The following is a 15742-nucleotide window of genomic DNA, read 5'->3' on the forward strand; positions in this document are numbered from 1 at the left end:
CAGGCAGTGCACAGGTTGGTCAGTCTGGTCTTGCAGTCTCGGCTGATTGTTCTGTCTACCAGTAGCTGGTGTTTTGCACCTCTGGTATTCTTGCCAATTCCTTTCTGTGTCCCGCTCATGTATTGACCCATGTGCCTGTTCATCTTAGCCGATATGATGCCTGACAGGAGCTTCCATGTAGTACTGAGGCAGGTTATTGGTCGGTAGTTGGAGGGGACCGGTCCCTTCTTGGGGTCCTTGGGGATCAGGACCGTCCGGCCTTCAGTTAGCCATTCCGGGTGTCTCTCGTTAACTAGCAGCTGGTTCATTTGTGCTGCCAGACGCTCGTGGAGTGCAGTCAGCTTCTTCAGCCAGTAGGCGTGAACCATGTCGGGCCCTGGTGCTGTCCAACTCTTCATACTGGAGACCCTTTCTTGGATATCTGCCACTGTGATGGTTACTGGACCCTGTTCAGGGAGGTCGCTGTGGTCTGCCCTCAGATCCACTAGCCACTGAGCATTGCCGTTATGGGTTGCATCCTTCTCCCATATGCTCTTCCAGTATTGCTCCGTCTCCAGCCTTGGTGGTGCTGTTCTCTTATTGTTCCCTTGCCACTGAGAGTACACCTTTGCTGGTTCTGTGGAGAACAGCTGGTTTATTCTCCTGCCTTCTATCTCTCTGGTGTACCTCCTCAAGCGGCTGGCCAAGGCTGTGAGTCTTTGCTTGGCAGTTTCCAAGGCCTCAGGTATGGACAGCTTGCTGTATTTCTTAGGCACCTTATTTGTCGCACCTTTCTGCAACTCCGTTAGTTGGCTAACCTCCCTCCGTGCTACTTTGATCTTGCCCTCTAGCCTCCTTCTCCATGGAGGGTACTGCCCCTTGTGGCTGTTCAACTTGTAGCCAAGCATCTCACTGATCACTGCTGCCGTATTGTAGATCAGCTTGTTAGTGTCGGTAATCGTGGTTGTAGGTATTGCCCGTAGTGCTGCATTAACATCATCTAGCAGACCTTCTGAGGGTACTTCACGTAATCTTGGTAACCGGCTACGGGGGATCCAGGTCTCAAGCTTGGCCATGATCCTATTTTTCAGGTCAGTTCCTCTCGCACTCAACGATCCTTCTCCTATCGCACTTGGGGCTATGTACCCAATCTCGGGTGGGGGTGATGATATCTCCCCCCTGACCTGGCGTCCTGACTCCTCCTTGCCGTAGCATTTGTGTTGTACCTCGTCAATCTCTAGCTGTGAGAGCAGTCCCTTCTTTCGAATGTTGGAACACTGAGCTACTAGTTGTTTCGCCGTCATTGTGGATGTTGGGTATCGAAGAATCCATAGGTCCCTCATCCTATTCATGTAGCCCCTTCCGCCGGGGTTACTTGCGTAGTAGCATTCCAACAACGCCCTGTTTTCGTCCCTTGCCCACCGATGCCTTCTTGTTCCAGTAGCCCACTTTTCGTCAGGGTGCCCTGGTTCCTCAACACCTGACGCGGACCTTGTTGATCCGGGCGACGTCCGAGCCGGCATGCCTTCATATTTATCTGTCTCGCTCATGTCTGCGGTAGGCTTGCTTAGCATAGGGGGTCTAGCCTTAGGACCCTTACTGGATACAGACGCCCCAGGCAGGAATCGAACTTGCGATCCTCTGTTCCAAAGGCGTGTAGTTTAACCACTACGCTATCCAGCTGCACATATATACACACATATATACATATATATATATATATATATATATATATATACATACATATATATATACATATATATACATATACATACATACACATATATACATATATACACATATATATATATATACACATATATATATATACACACATATATATATATACACACATATATATATATACACACATATATATATATATACACACATATATATATATATACACACACATATATATATATATATATATATATGTATATTTATATATATATATAAAAAGCACCAGTTCCTCATTCCTCTTTGCTCATTGTTTCCGAGGATGTGGTCCCAGCTAGTGAAATTTGATTTAATTTTCACTCTGACAATGAATTGTGGCACTGATTTTATATAGTGTTGCTGAGCCATAATGTGTGTTTTATAAAGAGAAAATAGACAAGGCGGAGGCATTAACGTGCATCTAATAATCTCGGGACATAAACATGAAAGTAGATCATGTTTAGATGGGAAAACAAAAAGAGCTGGGAGCCAAAAAACAAAGCTAGACTAGACTATGTGTCTCAGGTTAAAATCATGTTGACCTGTGAGGATATGAAACAGCAGCACATTAAAAACAGGGTCACATTACTCTCTCTCACTCTATTTCCCTCTGATGCTAGCTTCAATTTAGCTTCAGCTGGGACAGAGAAACAAATGCACACACTCACACAAACACAGACACACACACACACACGGATGCCGCGTGTTAATCTAAGTTAAAAGCTAAATGGATACATAATGCCTCAACTGAGAGCATTATCCTTTTCTAGAGAAATCCTGTTCAACAGCAAATAGTCACACACACACACACGCACACACACACGTACTGTATATATAAACTCACAGCTCCCTTATCGGATGCTAATGGCACAGGTTGAACATTAATGTGATGTGGATTATACACAGCACATCTCAAGCAGATATTTGTAATAAATCAGTAGATTCACTCTGTAACGTTTAAGCTGAAACTTACCAGCTACTTCTAAAGCTTTACAGCCTCTTGGCTTCCCCAGAGCCCCAGGGTTTCATCAGTGTTTATAGTAATAGCCTGACATTTGACCTAACATAATATAAAGTATTACTGCATACAGTGGCTCTGATTAACTGCTGGACTGTCCTAAAAAGTCCTCTGCTGTTCTTAACGTTTACATCACAAGTTTGCTTCAATAACTGTATTTGTTGTAGCAAAATTCAATGTTTGTGTGAATAGTTAGCATCATCTGTGTTTTAGTGTGGTACTTAATGGCTGATAAAAGGAGGGTTATTCTAGCATAAGAGCAAATCAAGTATAAATGACAAACGATCAACTTTTGTTGTTTAACCTTTCAATCCTGTACTTAGGTCCTCTCTCCAGTAAAACCTTACATAAGTGCATATACACAGCCCAAGTCAAATTATACACAGTAAACAATCAGTTGTGTTTTAATGATAACTCTATGCACAAATCAATTTAAAAATATCATACTGGTATTGCAAATGTTTTATTCAAAGTCAAATTTTCACCTACAACTAATTCATGATAGCCTGTGTAGGGGAACCCCCCCCCCCCCCAAAAAAAGAGATGACAGAGAAGAAACGGGCTAGAATTTTAAAAAGGAATGACTGCACATTTTCAGGGAATCTCTCAAAGAGCAAAATGACACCGTTGTACTGGATCACACACATTAAAAGCACCACAGATAGTAACGAAGGAAAAAGGAGAGACAGAAAGATGAGGACAGCTGAGGACAGTCAACACAGACAACCTCTGTCCACTGTAAGCCGTGTTTGGAGGAGAGGGCTTCCCACTCCAACTGACCATTATTTATTATGAGGTTTGATATGGTGATAGATTACAAGCCAATAACAGAGCAGATATTGGACAACCAGGACAGAAGAAATGGATGACCCAGTACGAGCCAGGTAATGCAGGACGAGACAAAGGGTGCCATGTGGATTTGGGGATTTTTTTTAGAGTGCTCTGCTCTTGTGTTTCAGACCTCTGTGAGTGTAGTGCATAAAAGGGAAGTATGTCAGCGGGCTGGATTATTTCAATAATCCATCAGATCATCCTGCAGCCTGCCACCCTGAACAGCCATCTTTAAATAGATGGCTGAGATGAGAGGTAGCGGATGGGTCTGCAAAGACAGCCTGGCAGAGAAAAGAGAAACCAACGTTGGACGGGCGGGGTGCAGCAGGTAGAACAGTTTAAGAGGCCAAAATGAAGTAACGAGCTCCACCACTCAGGGCTTACACCTTTTGGAGATCACAAACGTTTTAGAGTGTGCATGCAAGATGTAACTAAAAAGAATATAAACAGACATGTTTTCCATATTAGCTTTAGGTCGCGGCTCAGAGTGTGTTCTTTACAATAGAAACAGTAACTAGAAAAATAACCTCAGCAGAAAAACGTCAACATCTAAGAAGACAGCAGAGAAGCCCTATCTGCTGATGAAAAGCTACTCGGCAGATAAAAATGATCACTGCATCTAAGATCATAGTCTGCGCTCCAGTTTCAAATGTTTCTATTCCATTGTAGTTGTCTGTTAGCCCATTATATGTTGTCTTTGGTCCCACTTAAAACTACATGGCAAAAACACCTGGAGCTTAAATTCAGTAATGAGAAGTGGGGCATTCTTTATCAGAACATCTTTGTTTCATTGTTTTGTTTATGTAAGATGTACCCCAACTCACCTTTAGATGTCTTTGTTATTGAACATGTACTGGAACAATCATCGATACTGGAATAAGAGCTGAGAGCTTAAGATCACAACATTATTATGTGGAACTGCAACACTAGATCCTACTGTATATGGGAGAAGATACACAATAGTGTGTATATGTCTTGAGATATCCCTCATCTCTATATATTTTGCAAGGAAAATGGGAAATTGGTACGAGTTACATTAACATACAAATGTTAATGGAAGGAAGGTGGTATGGCCGCCTTTATTCCATATTTGTACATTAGATGTCAAGGAGATGTAAGTAGAAGTGACTCAAACGCCAACCCCAAGTGAACGCCAGTGCATTTATTTACAATGACTCTTAAATACCAGTTCAGAAAGGTCAAAATAGTAGGAACAGTACAGGCTCTTGAGGGTTTCCTCAAAATCCACACAGAATCCAATCCTCTGCCAAAGCCCACCTATCATGGTCCGTGGGAGCAGCTGTGGGGAGTTGTCATCAGGATGGTGCACTGGCTACTCTCTTGGGCGGAGCTGCCTGTCTCACACCTGAGCCTTATTTCACTGTTAACCACAAGGGACTGTTTAAACCAGCGCAACCGGCTACTCATGTTGTTTAGTCTCCGTACCATCCTGTTCTGGATTCAAGGCTCACTTCCTTCGTTGCCATTTCCCTGGCCCTGCGTACTACCGTGGGTCCAATTGCGGTGTTTTAGAACAGCCTCTCCCATAAGCTGTTCCCACTTCCTCCGGCTACTGCATTACCCCTGTGTCTGTTTCTGGGTCCCGCCTCCGTGCGAATTTCAGTTCATGACTCCACCTCGCTTGACGGGAATCTATTTATTTTGCGGTTTGCAGATAGGAAAACTTCTCCAATGCCAACTTTATGGCCAGCAGCTCCCGGTCACTAACACTGATGACACAATGAGAGAAAAAGGCACATGGATGCATCTTACCCAAATCCTGCTGCGAGAGAACAACTCCAGAATCTGAGATGTCCACTTCCACAATGAACTGTTCACTCAGATTGGGTTGTTCAAGAACAACTGCTGTGGGTGAAGAGCTGCTTCAGCTTGTCGAATGTGGCTCGGGCTGCAGAACTCCACTGAAACATGTGCCTCGGAGAGGTGAGAGCAGTTAGCCTTGATCAGTCTACCACGGCCTTAACATTCACCAGGTCAGCCTTCATTTGCCCTCTCTCAACAGTGAAGCCCAAGAAAGACACAGTCAGCATGAGACACATTTTCCTCCCTTTACACAGACGCTTTGGATGACCAGACAGACATGTTTCTCATGCTCCTGCAGGGGCTTTGGGAAAATCAGTATATCATCAAGGTACACAAACACAAAATGATTAATGAAGTCCCTTAGGACATTATTAACCAGGACCTGAAACACAGCTGGAGCATTTGTCAAACCAGATACTCAAAGTGGCCAGGATGCATACTAAACACTATTTTCCACTTGTGTCTTTTTCTCATTCTCACCAGATGAAAAGAGTTGGAAGACTACAGTTTTGTGATGATAGTGCCGCCTTGAAAGAGTCCAAATGCTGAGGTGAGGAGTGGTAAGGTTTTTTTTTCTGTAATCTTGTTCATGCTGTGGAAATCTATGCAGAGGCGAAGTGTTTCATCCTTTTTCTTGATGAAGAAAAACCCAGCACTAAGGGGAGATGACGATGGAAGGATAATACCAGCAGCAAGACACTGTGGTACATTTCTCCATGGCTTCTTGTTGGGGTTTAGACAGACTATGTAAGTGGCTGGTGGGCAAAGGTGCTCCGGGTAGGAGGTCTAAATTTTATCCCACTCTGTAATTAATAAAAGCTTTGAGTGACTAAATTTGGGAATCGATGGTGATTTTACCCAGAACCATGAGCCGGAGTAGGAAGGAGTTATCAGAAAGATGTCAGAATCTACACCGTGCCAGACACAGCCTTTCGGCCGCACCAGAGAAGTTGCTGCAAAGGCGCTTTTGTTACCGCAATACAGACAGACACCAGCCACAAAACATTTTCTTCGCGTCTGTGGATACAGCTGGGCCTGACCAAGCTGAATCTGGCTGCTTCCTCTAGGTTGGATCGTTCTGTCAAGGAGACGTAAGTAGAAGAAGGATTCAAACGCAGGGCTCCAAGTGAACGTCAGCTCATTTCTTTACAGTGACTCTTAAACAACCGAAAGGTAGTGAACAGTAGTAACAGTCCAGTCTCCTCAAACGTTTCCTCAAAGTCCTAACACTATCCAATCTTCTCCCAAAGCCACACAAGAACCAGCTCACTACTTCACATCTTGAAAGGTAATCCTGGGCACAAAAACAGGAAGGTAAGAATCTAATTCGCAGGCAGGCAACAGCAAGGCTAGGAGACATGCTGCACTGTTTCGCTAGCCATGACCCAGTGAAGACTGAGTCTCTGTTGCATCTTTATGAAGCAACCAAACAAGGTCATCAGGAGCAGGTGTGTGATTGACGCCAGGTGTGTGGGAGCCAGAAGGCAGGTAACCAGCCATGTCATGACACACACACAACAGTTTTGACAAGAACACCATTGGCTGAAATACACACCCAAACCATGATAGAGCCTCCACTGTGTTTTACAGATGGCAGTAGACTCATGCTGTTAGACCTTTTCTCAGCCCTGCGTCCTGAGATCCTGTGTCAGGTCTTTGTTGGATTTTTTCCTAGGACACGACTTTCAGACACGGTTTACCTGCTGTAGATAGTTGCCACTTTTTTTCCCTCCACTTGTTCAGTTTCCTCAAAGGACACACTGCACACTAAGTCACACCAAGACATGCCAGGTTTTCAGCTAATAATAACTCTTTAGGAAATTATTTTATGTCTGTTAGTTTTGCTTTCGCTCAGAAGGCGAGTCCCAAAATTAGACAAAACTCTCCAACAGCTGTCTGAAGTCAGAGCTTTTGACTCACAGAGATTACTTTTGTCACGGCTGCTGAGGCGAGCCGTGTGGTGTTGGAGGGAGAAAGGACCCAAAATGCAGGCAGTTGATGATAGTGCTAGTGATGTTTATTTACAAAGTGGCGTAGTGGCAAAACAGGCAATGAGGGATGACAAAACTAAAGAAAACTATCCATCCATCCATCTACATCCGCTTTATCAGAGGCCGGGTCGCGGGGGCAGCAGCCTAAGCAGAGAAGCCCAGACCTCCCTCTCCCCAGCCACCTCCTCCAGCTTATCCGGGGGTCTGCCCCGGGGCCTCCTCCCAGTGGTGGACTGATCCCCGGCTGCCAAGACTAAAGAAAACTAAACTGGGAAAAGTAAATAACAAACCAGAGACGCAGAGAGCGAACAGGACACCGTGAAATACAGATGAACCAGCAACAGGCAGGAGAACACGCAGGGCTTAAATACACACAGCAGTAATCAGGGGATGAGAGACAGGAGGGCAACACAGCTGGGAGAAATCAGAGCTGACGGGACAGGGGAAACGTAAACTGAACACACTCACATGAGACAGAGACTTTCAGAATAAAACAGGAAACTCAGACACAGAGAACCAGACAAGACACTGAACTAAACAGACAGATTCACAAACAGACAGTGTGACACCATAGACAGACAGAACACAGTGGGACCAGGGCAGGCACAGAACAGAAACCTAACAAATGGCAAATCATAACAGAATACATACTCAGAATAAACAAAAGCATAAAGAAACACAAAAGACTGAGTCGGCAGACTCAGGACCATGGCAACTTTTACATATGCCAACCTCAGTCTTCTAAACTTTAGTCATGTTTAAAAGCATACAACACAGGAAATAAGAATAAATAAAATGTATTTTACTTATTTCTTTATTTTACAATACAACCTCAGAAAAATTGTTCTTATCAGTCTTTATCATTTTAAGTAACTGTTTGAGTAATTGTTACTCAAACATGCAGAAACAGCTGTCGGGAAGCGAAATAAAAGCTCTGCTGTAACCAAATCACTGAACAAATGTGAGATGTGGGAGGTGATTCGGAGATCAACACCAGGCTATGTCAGGACATATCTTCCCCTCTTTCAATTTCTAAATTTTCCCTTTCAAACACCAAGCTGTTTGCCTCACATTAAAAAGAAATCTCTAAAAAGAAATCAAGCAGTGGATGCACACGTGATCTTGATATCTTTTTTTCAAAATTCAACCACATGAGGCAGTATAAAGGCTGAGAGGCTTCTTCTAATGTCCTGTTACTATTGTTGGTACTCTGGTGTAGTGCAGGTACTGTACAGTATGTACAATGTAGCATCACCTAGTTCCCCCTCTCACAGTCCTTTCTTTCTCCTTACTTTGAATGATCTAGTAAATATTTCAGGCTTCATCCTCAAAAGAGAAAGGAGACAATTAGCACGCGAAAGGATGTTTAAACCAATGAATATACGTATAATCTCAAAACTCCAGAAAAAAAACTCCGTCTGATCCCATGTGACATTTAAAATTAATATTTTGTGTAAGACTATGATTAATGATGAAACACTGACTACCCTACTATGGCAGTAGAAGTGGCAGACACTTTTAGATTCATGAACAATAAACAACACTTGTTCTTGCCTTGTGGTCCAGATGTTAAGATCATACTGGAATAATATTGCTTACAGTATGTAGTATAATAGGCAATGTGCTAAAATGTTCCTAATAAAAATACTCACGTGCTGACTTAGAGATGTTCGAGAAAGTTTAACATTGTCACCATATATATTTATTGGCTAGCATGCTAGCAGTTCCTTTTAAGTCATAATGTACTGTAGGTTTGCAGGTACCATGGTTTTAAAAAGTATGTACAGCAATTACAGTTCTATCGAAAACAATTCAATCTATCCAATGTTCCTTATGTTCCCATATTAATGTCCTTGAAATTTAACCTTGACCAAAAAAATGAAAAAGGAATGACATCACCAAAGCCATGGAGTTTCATCCAGTTTTGCTCAGTTATCTGTCAGTCATGTATATTGAGATAGATGCTAATAGTGCCAGATGAAATCTCAGGGATCTTCACAACAAAATCTTTAATACTGGTGCCATTTTTCATGGCAATTTGGTTGTGTGTACTAAAAGCAACAAAAACAAAAAATCTTGACTTTCTGTCGCTATCTCAAAGGTAGTTTCAGTCCCTGGTCTACACTGTGTTTACCTCCATGGTGGTGCGGTTGCACTGGTGAGTATCAGCAAACCAGCCTTCCCCTGTTGCACACTGGTCCAAGTCAATGTCCTGAATGTTGACATCCACACGGATCACACCTCTAAAGCCGAACACACAGACAGTGGGGGAGTGGGTCACAGATGTGTGACAAAACAAAGAAACAACAGTGGCTCCACATGAGGTCAGACTTAGAATAAGTCTCTTCTTTTTCCGCATACATCTTCATATCCCAAAGACCTCACTGTGCCATATTATTTCAATGGAGCACTTCCCTCTCAGACCGCAGGCTTACTTGTGGTTCCTAGACTTTCTAAAAGTAGAATATAAGGCAGAGAAGATAACATGGCAAAGCTGTGGAACCAGCTTCCAGTTTCTCTCAGGAGACAGACACTTTGAATATTAGCCTTTAAAGTTACTTTTTTTTTTAGTAAAGTTTACAGTTAGGGTTGGTTCAGGTAACCCTGAGCCATGCCTTAATTATGCTGCAATAGCCTACGGCTGCTGGGGGACTTCCCATGATGTACCACTCTTGCATTCCCCTCTTTTTTACTCCCCATGTGTTTATATCCCACTGTTCCAGGTCAATAACTTTTGACTTCTCTCTAGTCTGTGTTTTGTCCAGTTAAACTGAATTAAATTGCTACTGCACATTTTGCCTGACCATGCAAGACATTCTATTTCAAATGTTATATTTAATTAAACTCTTCAAACACATTCAAACACGAGTGTTATTGTAAATTCATTTCAGAGTGCTAGCTTCTGTCATTTTCAGCGGGTAAAATGGACTTGGAGTTTTGTTTAAACTACTCTGCTCACAGTGACCAATCGATACAACAGGTGTTTAAATGCAACAAGATCGTTAATGGTCTCATTAGGCATGATTTTGCATAAAAAATTATGACTTAAATGTTTTTCTTTAAGACCCTCACATTACTAAGAGTATTCAAAGGACTGAAAAAAGTGCTCCCAATGTGGATGCAAATTTCTCTGTTCATAATACAAAACGTATAATAGCATTTTATGACTGGAAGATGTCATTGGCACCACTGATTGACAGCTCATCACACAGATCAATGGATTCACATCATTACTAAGACGGTTACTAGGAAACTGAATGTACATTCCCAAACCAAACATTTTAAAGTGAACCAACCAAATTTCTATAATTACTGACATGATCAGAGGTGTCACTTCTATGTGTGTGCCTGTATTTATGTGACTGTTATTGCTTGGTTTGTGCGTGTTTGTTTGTTTGTATGTGTGCAGGCCCTAACCTGAATTCTGGTGTCAGGTCAGGCTTGAGACCAAAGAAGGAGGTGGAGAGTGTGAGCATCCAGCCAGGCACAAAGCGTTCATCCATACAGTCCAGAAAAGGAGCACTATCCCAGCGTACCCCACTGCGATTGGTCACATAGCTGTCACCCTGCCCCCACTTAGGTGTGTCCAAGGTATTGAGGTCATTGAGGAGCACTCGTTTGGACAGGGTTGTGATTGGCTGGCTGGACTCTGGGAATTTCAGTTTTCTGAACCAGCTGTCATCAGGGGCAGGGGCAGGTGGGTGCAGGCTCTCCCATGCCTTGGATAAGTCCTGGAGGATGATTGTCTGCACCTTAGCCATTGGGCTGCGAGTTGCATGGAGCACTAGCTGCGGCACGTGGGCAGTTGGGTCAGCATCAAACGTAAACAGGGCCCGCCGGATGAGCACATCAGCTTCTAGAAGGGCACGGACCAGGGCATGGTACCACTCCATATCCTCTTGCACCGTGCTCTCATGCAGGTCACTAGCTTGGAAGATCATGTTAAGAAAGTTGGCAGTGTTGGCTAGTGCATCCATAGCTGGCCTGAGGGGGGCGGTGAAGCTGAGGGGCAGGGGTCCCATCTGCCCACGGGTGCTATACGCCCGTGAACAACGGCCCACTACCAGAGTCGAGGGGTCTCCGGTGTACAGAAATGTCTCTGCCGGTGACCAGTCATCCTCTATTTCGGTGGGAGCTTCTGAAGTGGAAAACCCCGAAGGCTCTGCAGCAGTGGAGGAAGTGGAGGGGCTGGTGGAGTTTTCTGAAGTTCTTGTATTGTTTGTCAATGACTCAGTGCTGTTGGTCGTCTCCACTGTGACGCCTGATGGGAAATCTGAAGCCACCTGCGCTCTGAGGACGGATGGCAGCAGGAGGAGAAGCCAGACGGGATCCATCCTGGACGCACGCTGATGAAGAAAAAAAGGGGGGAAGTAACTGAAGGGGTCACTCAGCTAAAGCACGCTTTGCCCCTTTTGGATTTCCTTTGAAGTGATAACCCGTCACATGTTGTTTTGAACTTTTCATCTTCACATTTGGGAGGCACTGCAGCAGCAGGTATCCGGTAACAACGCTGCCACACGCGCTGCTGAGCTCTCACTCACACTCGGAGCGCACAGCTCCATCTGTGCGCCGCACGGAACCATGCACGCCTGAGCTCGTGTCAACACAAAGATGTAGTTGAACCTGCGAGTCCTCGGTGGTGGTGCAAGGATAAAACAGACGAGGGGAGCAATCCCCGCATTTCTGTTTCCCGTAAGGTGTCTCTAGCGTGCCGTCGCGCTCAGTCTTCGTTTCTCGTGCTTTACAATCACCAGTGCAAAGAAAACGCAGTGTGCGCAGCAAGAAGGAGGAGAGAGGAAAAACCTCAAACTTGGGGCTCCCTGCGTCAGATGGGAGGAGGAGGAGAGAAGGAGAGATGTTGTAGAGATGGAGGGGTTAAGAGAGAGAGAGCAGACTTCTCCCTTCTTCTTTTGCCTCCCGCTCTGCTATCTGTTGCTCCACAGAGCTTCCAGCCCGTCGGGTGGAAGCTCATGATGCTCGTCCCACCCCTCTCTACCGTCGTTCCCTCTCTCCTTGCCTCCCGCCTTCCGTCCTCCCCTTCCTTTCATTCAGCCCCGAACTCCCCCCTCCGTTTTGACAAACCCTCACCAGTGCTTAAAGGTGATGAGAGTGGTACATCTGTTGTGTGTGTGTGTGTGTGTGTGTGTGTGTGTGTGTGTGTGTGTGTGTGTGTGTGCGTGCGTGCGTGCGTGCGTGTTCACAAAGCAGAGGATGATGCATTCAGTCAGAGATGAGGGTTAAGCTCTGCTGCATTTGGACATCCATCAAAAATATCTCTACTGGATGGTTGGATTAACCCCTCGTACACGAGAGAAAGACGAGCATTCTTTCTCTCACACACACACAGTGGAGGCCACAGGATGTAAAGTGTTAACAACCTCCACATTTATACTTCAGTTTTTTGTTTCTAAGTTTTTGCAGCATGAGGGAGTTTATTCTCTGTTTAGGCGCATGAGTTCATTTGTTAGTTTTTGTGTGTGGTGGGGGAGCTCGCAAATACCATAACACTGGTGCAACAATCGTGTGTCTTTCACACTGCTGAGTGAAAGATGTATGAGAAGCGTGATGAAAGAAAAGGCGACACAGATGTATGATGGGAGGAGTAATGCGGGCAAGAAGACTAGTTTTGGTGACTATGGCAACCAGTTTCTGAGAATCTCCCGCCCCAGCCCCCTCCTCAACTGTGAGCCACACACACACACACACACACACACACACACACACACACACACACACACACACCCTCCTTGGGACTTCACTGCAGAACAGCGAAGGTGGTGCAGTCGAGCTTGAGGAACACAATAAGTCAGACTGTTCTCGTGCATCTAGAAAAACACGCAAACGACAAGTGCAGTGATGAAATGAAGCTTTAACACACCATGAGTCACATTCATACCTACCGTTTTTCTTCTAGCTTATCTTCTTGGTAATGTTATTAATCATTTCATGCACGTACAAGTGCGCAGCTAATAAGGCACTAGAAGTTGTCACATCTGAACTTTTTCTTCAGTCCAACAAATGTAATCTGTCTGAAAGCCATTAAAGACCATTTAAAACAATACACTGTGCACTGTGAAGAGTAACAAGGGAATCCCTGATGATGATGGGACACACATGCACTGCATATTTTGATTTCGCAAGTTTTTTGTCTTTTGAAGAAGAAATTGATAAAACACTGGGGTGAACTCAGTCTTACCAGCCCAGATTGTTTTTCTTCTCGGCTGAACATTGCGTGATTATAACTGATATCTGAACACGCTCCTACAATAATTGCTGTGACTTAGCCTAGAACTTGCTTTTAAGTCTATCCATCCCCCTCTTCATATATGAGGGTGTTCTAATATTGCACACAAAATAAAGTGACAGTTTGTGGAAATCTTGGTCCTACAGCGATGGCAACTGTTCACTCCTGAGGTCTTCAAGTTGTTCCAGTTTGATCCCATATAAACAAACATCAGTGCTGACTGATCTGGCACCACCTGAGGTGCTGCAGATAAGAGTTTGGGGTATTCAAGGGTTGAGTGGGTAATATAGTAACTAAGATAACTAAGTAAATAAGTAAAGACAGTTTCATGTAAATATTATTTTAGAGGCTTGTTTATTAAAAGCAAATAAAAGAACTAAAAGAGCCGGAACATCTAGAAGGTACGCAATGCAAAATAGACCATAAATAATGATATAGAAGACTGTACTGAACGAGAGTAAATATAAGATGAAGGGATGTATAAGGAAAAACGATGTGTAATGACCCCCGGGCTTCATCACATCAATATTCAGCTCTGCAGGGCGGGTTGTTAGTTTGATTACGCCACATAAACATCAAATATGAGCAAACACTGTTTTCATCTCTGTGGCTTACATGTACACACACACACACGCACACACACACACACACACACACACACACACACACACACACACACACACACACACACACACACTGTAAGGATTAATGGGCCTTCATCCACTCTCCTAGCATTATCTGCACTCAGCAGCAGCGTCATCTATCACTACAGAATGACCTGCAGCGCCATCTGCCTGTCTCACAGCATTAATACAACACTGCTAGTCAGTGTGGAGGTTTGCGTCTTTGGAGCGCTTTGTTCAGTGTTTTAAAGCTACTGCTGTGTTCATACTACACTTCATTTAAACAAAGATATATATTTCTACATATTTACTTTTGTCGCACCACTTCTCAATACAGTCCGCATCTTATCGTGTATGACATTTAGAACTGGAAAATGTCATTGGCATAGCTCATTGACAGCTCATAACACACAGATATGGGCTGGTACAAGTTACAGTCAAATGTCTGTTGTTACTGACATAATCATCAGTTCCATGTTTGTACTTGTATTTCTGTTACTGCATCAAGTGTGTTTGTTGTTGTGTGTGCAGGCTCTAACTTTAATTCTAGGGTCAGGTAATGGTTGAGGTGGAGACACAACGGCATGTTAGTTTGGTTTGCTGGCTAGCCTTTCTTAAAACATCAGTTTGTGTCTGTGTGGGTTCTCTCCAAGTACTATGGCTTCTTACCACAGTCCATACATGTTGTTTGTCTCTTTGTCTCTCTGTGTTAGGGACCTGTTCAGGGTGTACCCCTGTCTCTTGTTTGTTGCTAGCTGGAATAGGCCCCAACCCCCTGCAGAAGAGAACAGAATAACTAAAATAGGGACATTTTGTACAAACATTTGTGGTATCCTGCAGATGATTCATACCTGAGTAAAAAAACCCTAAATATTGTGCTTATAGTCACAATAATGGTGATCTCTCATAGAGCGTAAATAAAAGATGGCCACTAACACCATGACATCATGCTTTTGGTTAGTGAAATCATGTTGCAAATCCTCAGTCTGAGTACTTCAGGGATCTCAGTATTTTATAACCAGACTTGATGAGAAAGTTGCCTTTCTAAATGATTAATCCTACATATGACCAGACTGTATAAAATAAACATCATCATCAAGACTTGAAACTATAAACCCAACAGGAACTTGTTTACTGAGATCATAGAGCAAGGGAGCCAAAAGGTTGTTTTTACATGGATTTATATTCCATTCAGTTCTTATTTCGACTGCACCCTGCTCCCCATTAGTGAGATTCAGGTTTAAGTCACTTCCACATTGGCATCAGAAGTGGAAACTGTGGCTATAGCCATCTTTGATATACAGTCTGTGGTCCAAAGTCTGAGCCCTTATATCATCAGCATGTTAGCAAGGCCTTTGTGAGAAGGTTAGCTTGTAAGTATTCAAATCAAAAATGATAAAATGACTGCAGTCTTCAGCATTTACTGCAAAGTTTTCACATACTGAAAATTAACATAACAGCAGCATAGCTCAGTTTTTTAAATGAAAAAGGAAGACTGACCACCGGATTAGTG

At 43.7% G+C, this 15742-nt stretch overlaps 1 protein-coding gene across 1 annotated transcript in view; it reads right to left on the bottom strand.

Moving 5' to 3' along the window:
- gpr179 (G protein-coupled receptor 179) overlaps positions 1–12406 on the bottom strand; it is a 35188-nt gene extending 22782 nt beyond the window's left edge. Inside the window, 2 exon segments of the mRNA XM_026172083.2 lie at positions 9497–9605; positions 10780–12406. Of these exon segments, the coding sequence (XP_026027868.2) occupies positions 9497–9605; positions 10780–11696 (1026 nt within the window). The 5' untranslated portion in view covers positions 11697–12406.
- Positions 12407–15742: the final 3336 nt, after the last annotated feature.

The sequence above is a fragment of the Astatotilapia calliptera genome, chromosome 6 (assembly GCF_964374335.1).
Source record: "Astatotilapia calliptera chromosome 6, fAstCal68.1, whole genome shotgun sequence".
Classification (NCBI taxonomy): Eukaryota; Metazoa; Chordata; class Actinopteri; order Cichliformes; family Cichlidae; genus Astatotilapia; species Astatotilapia calliptera.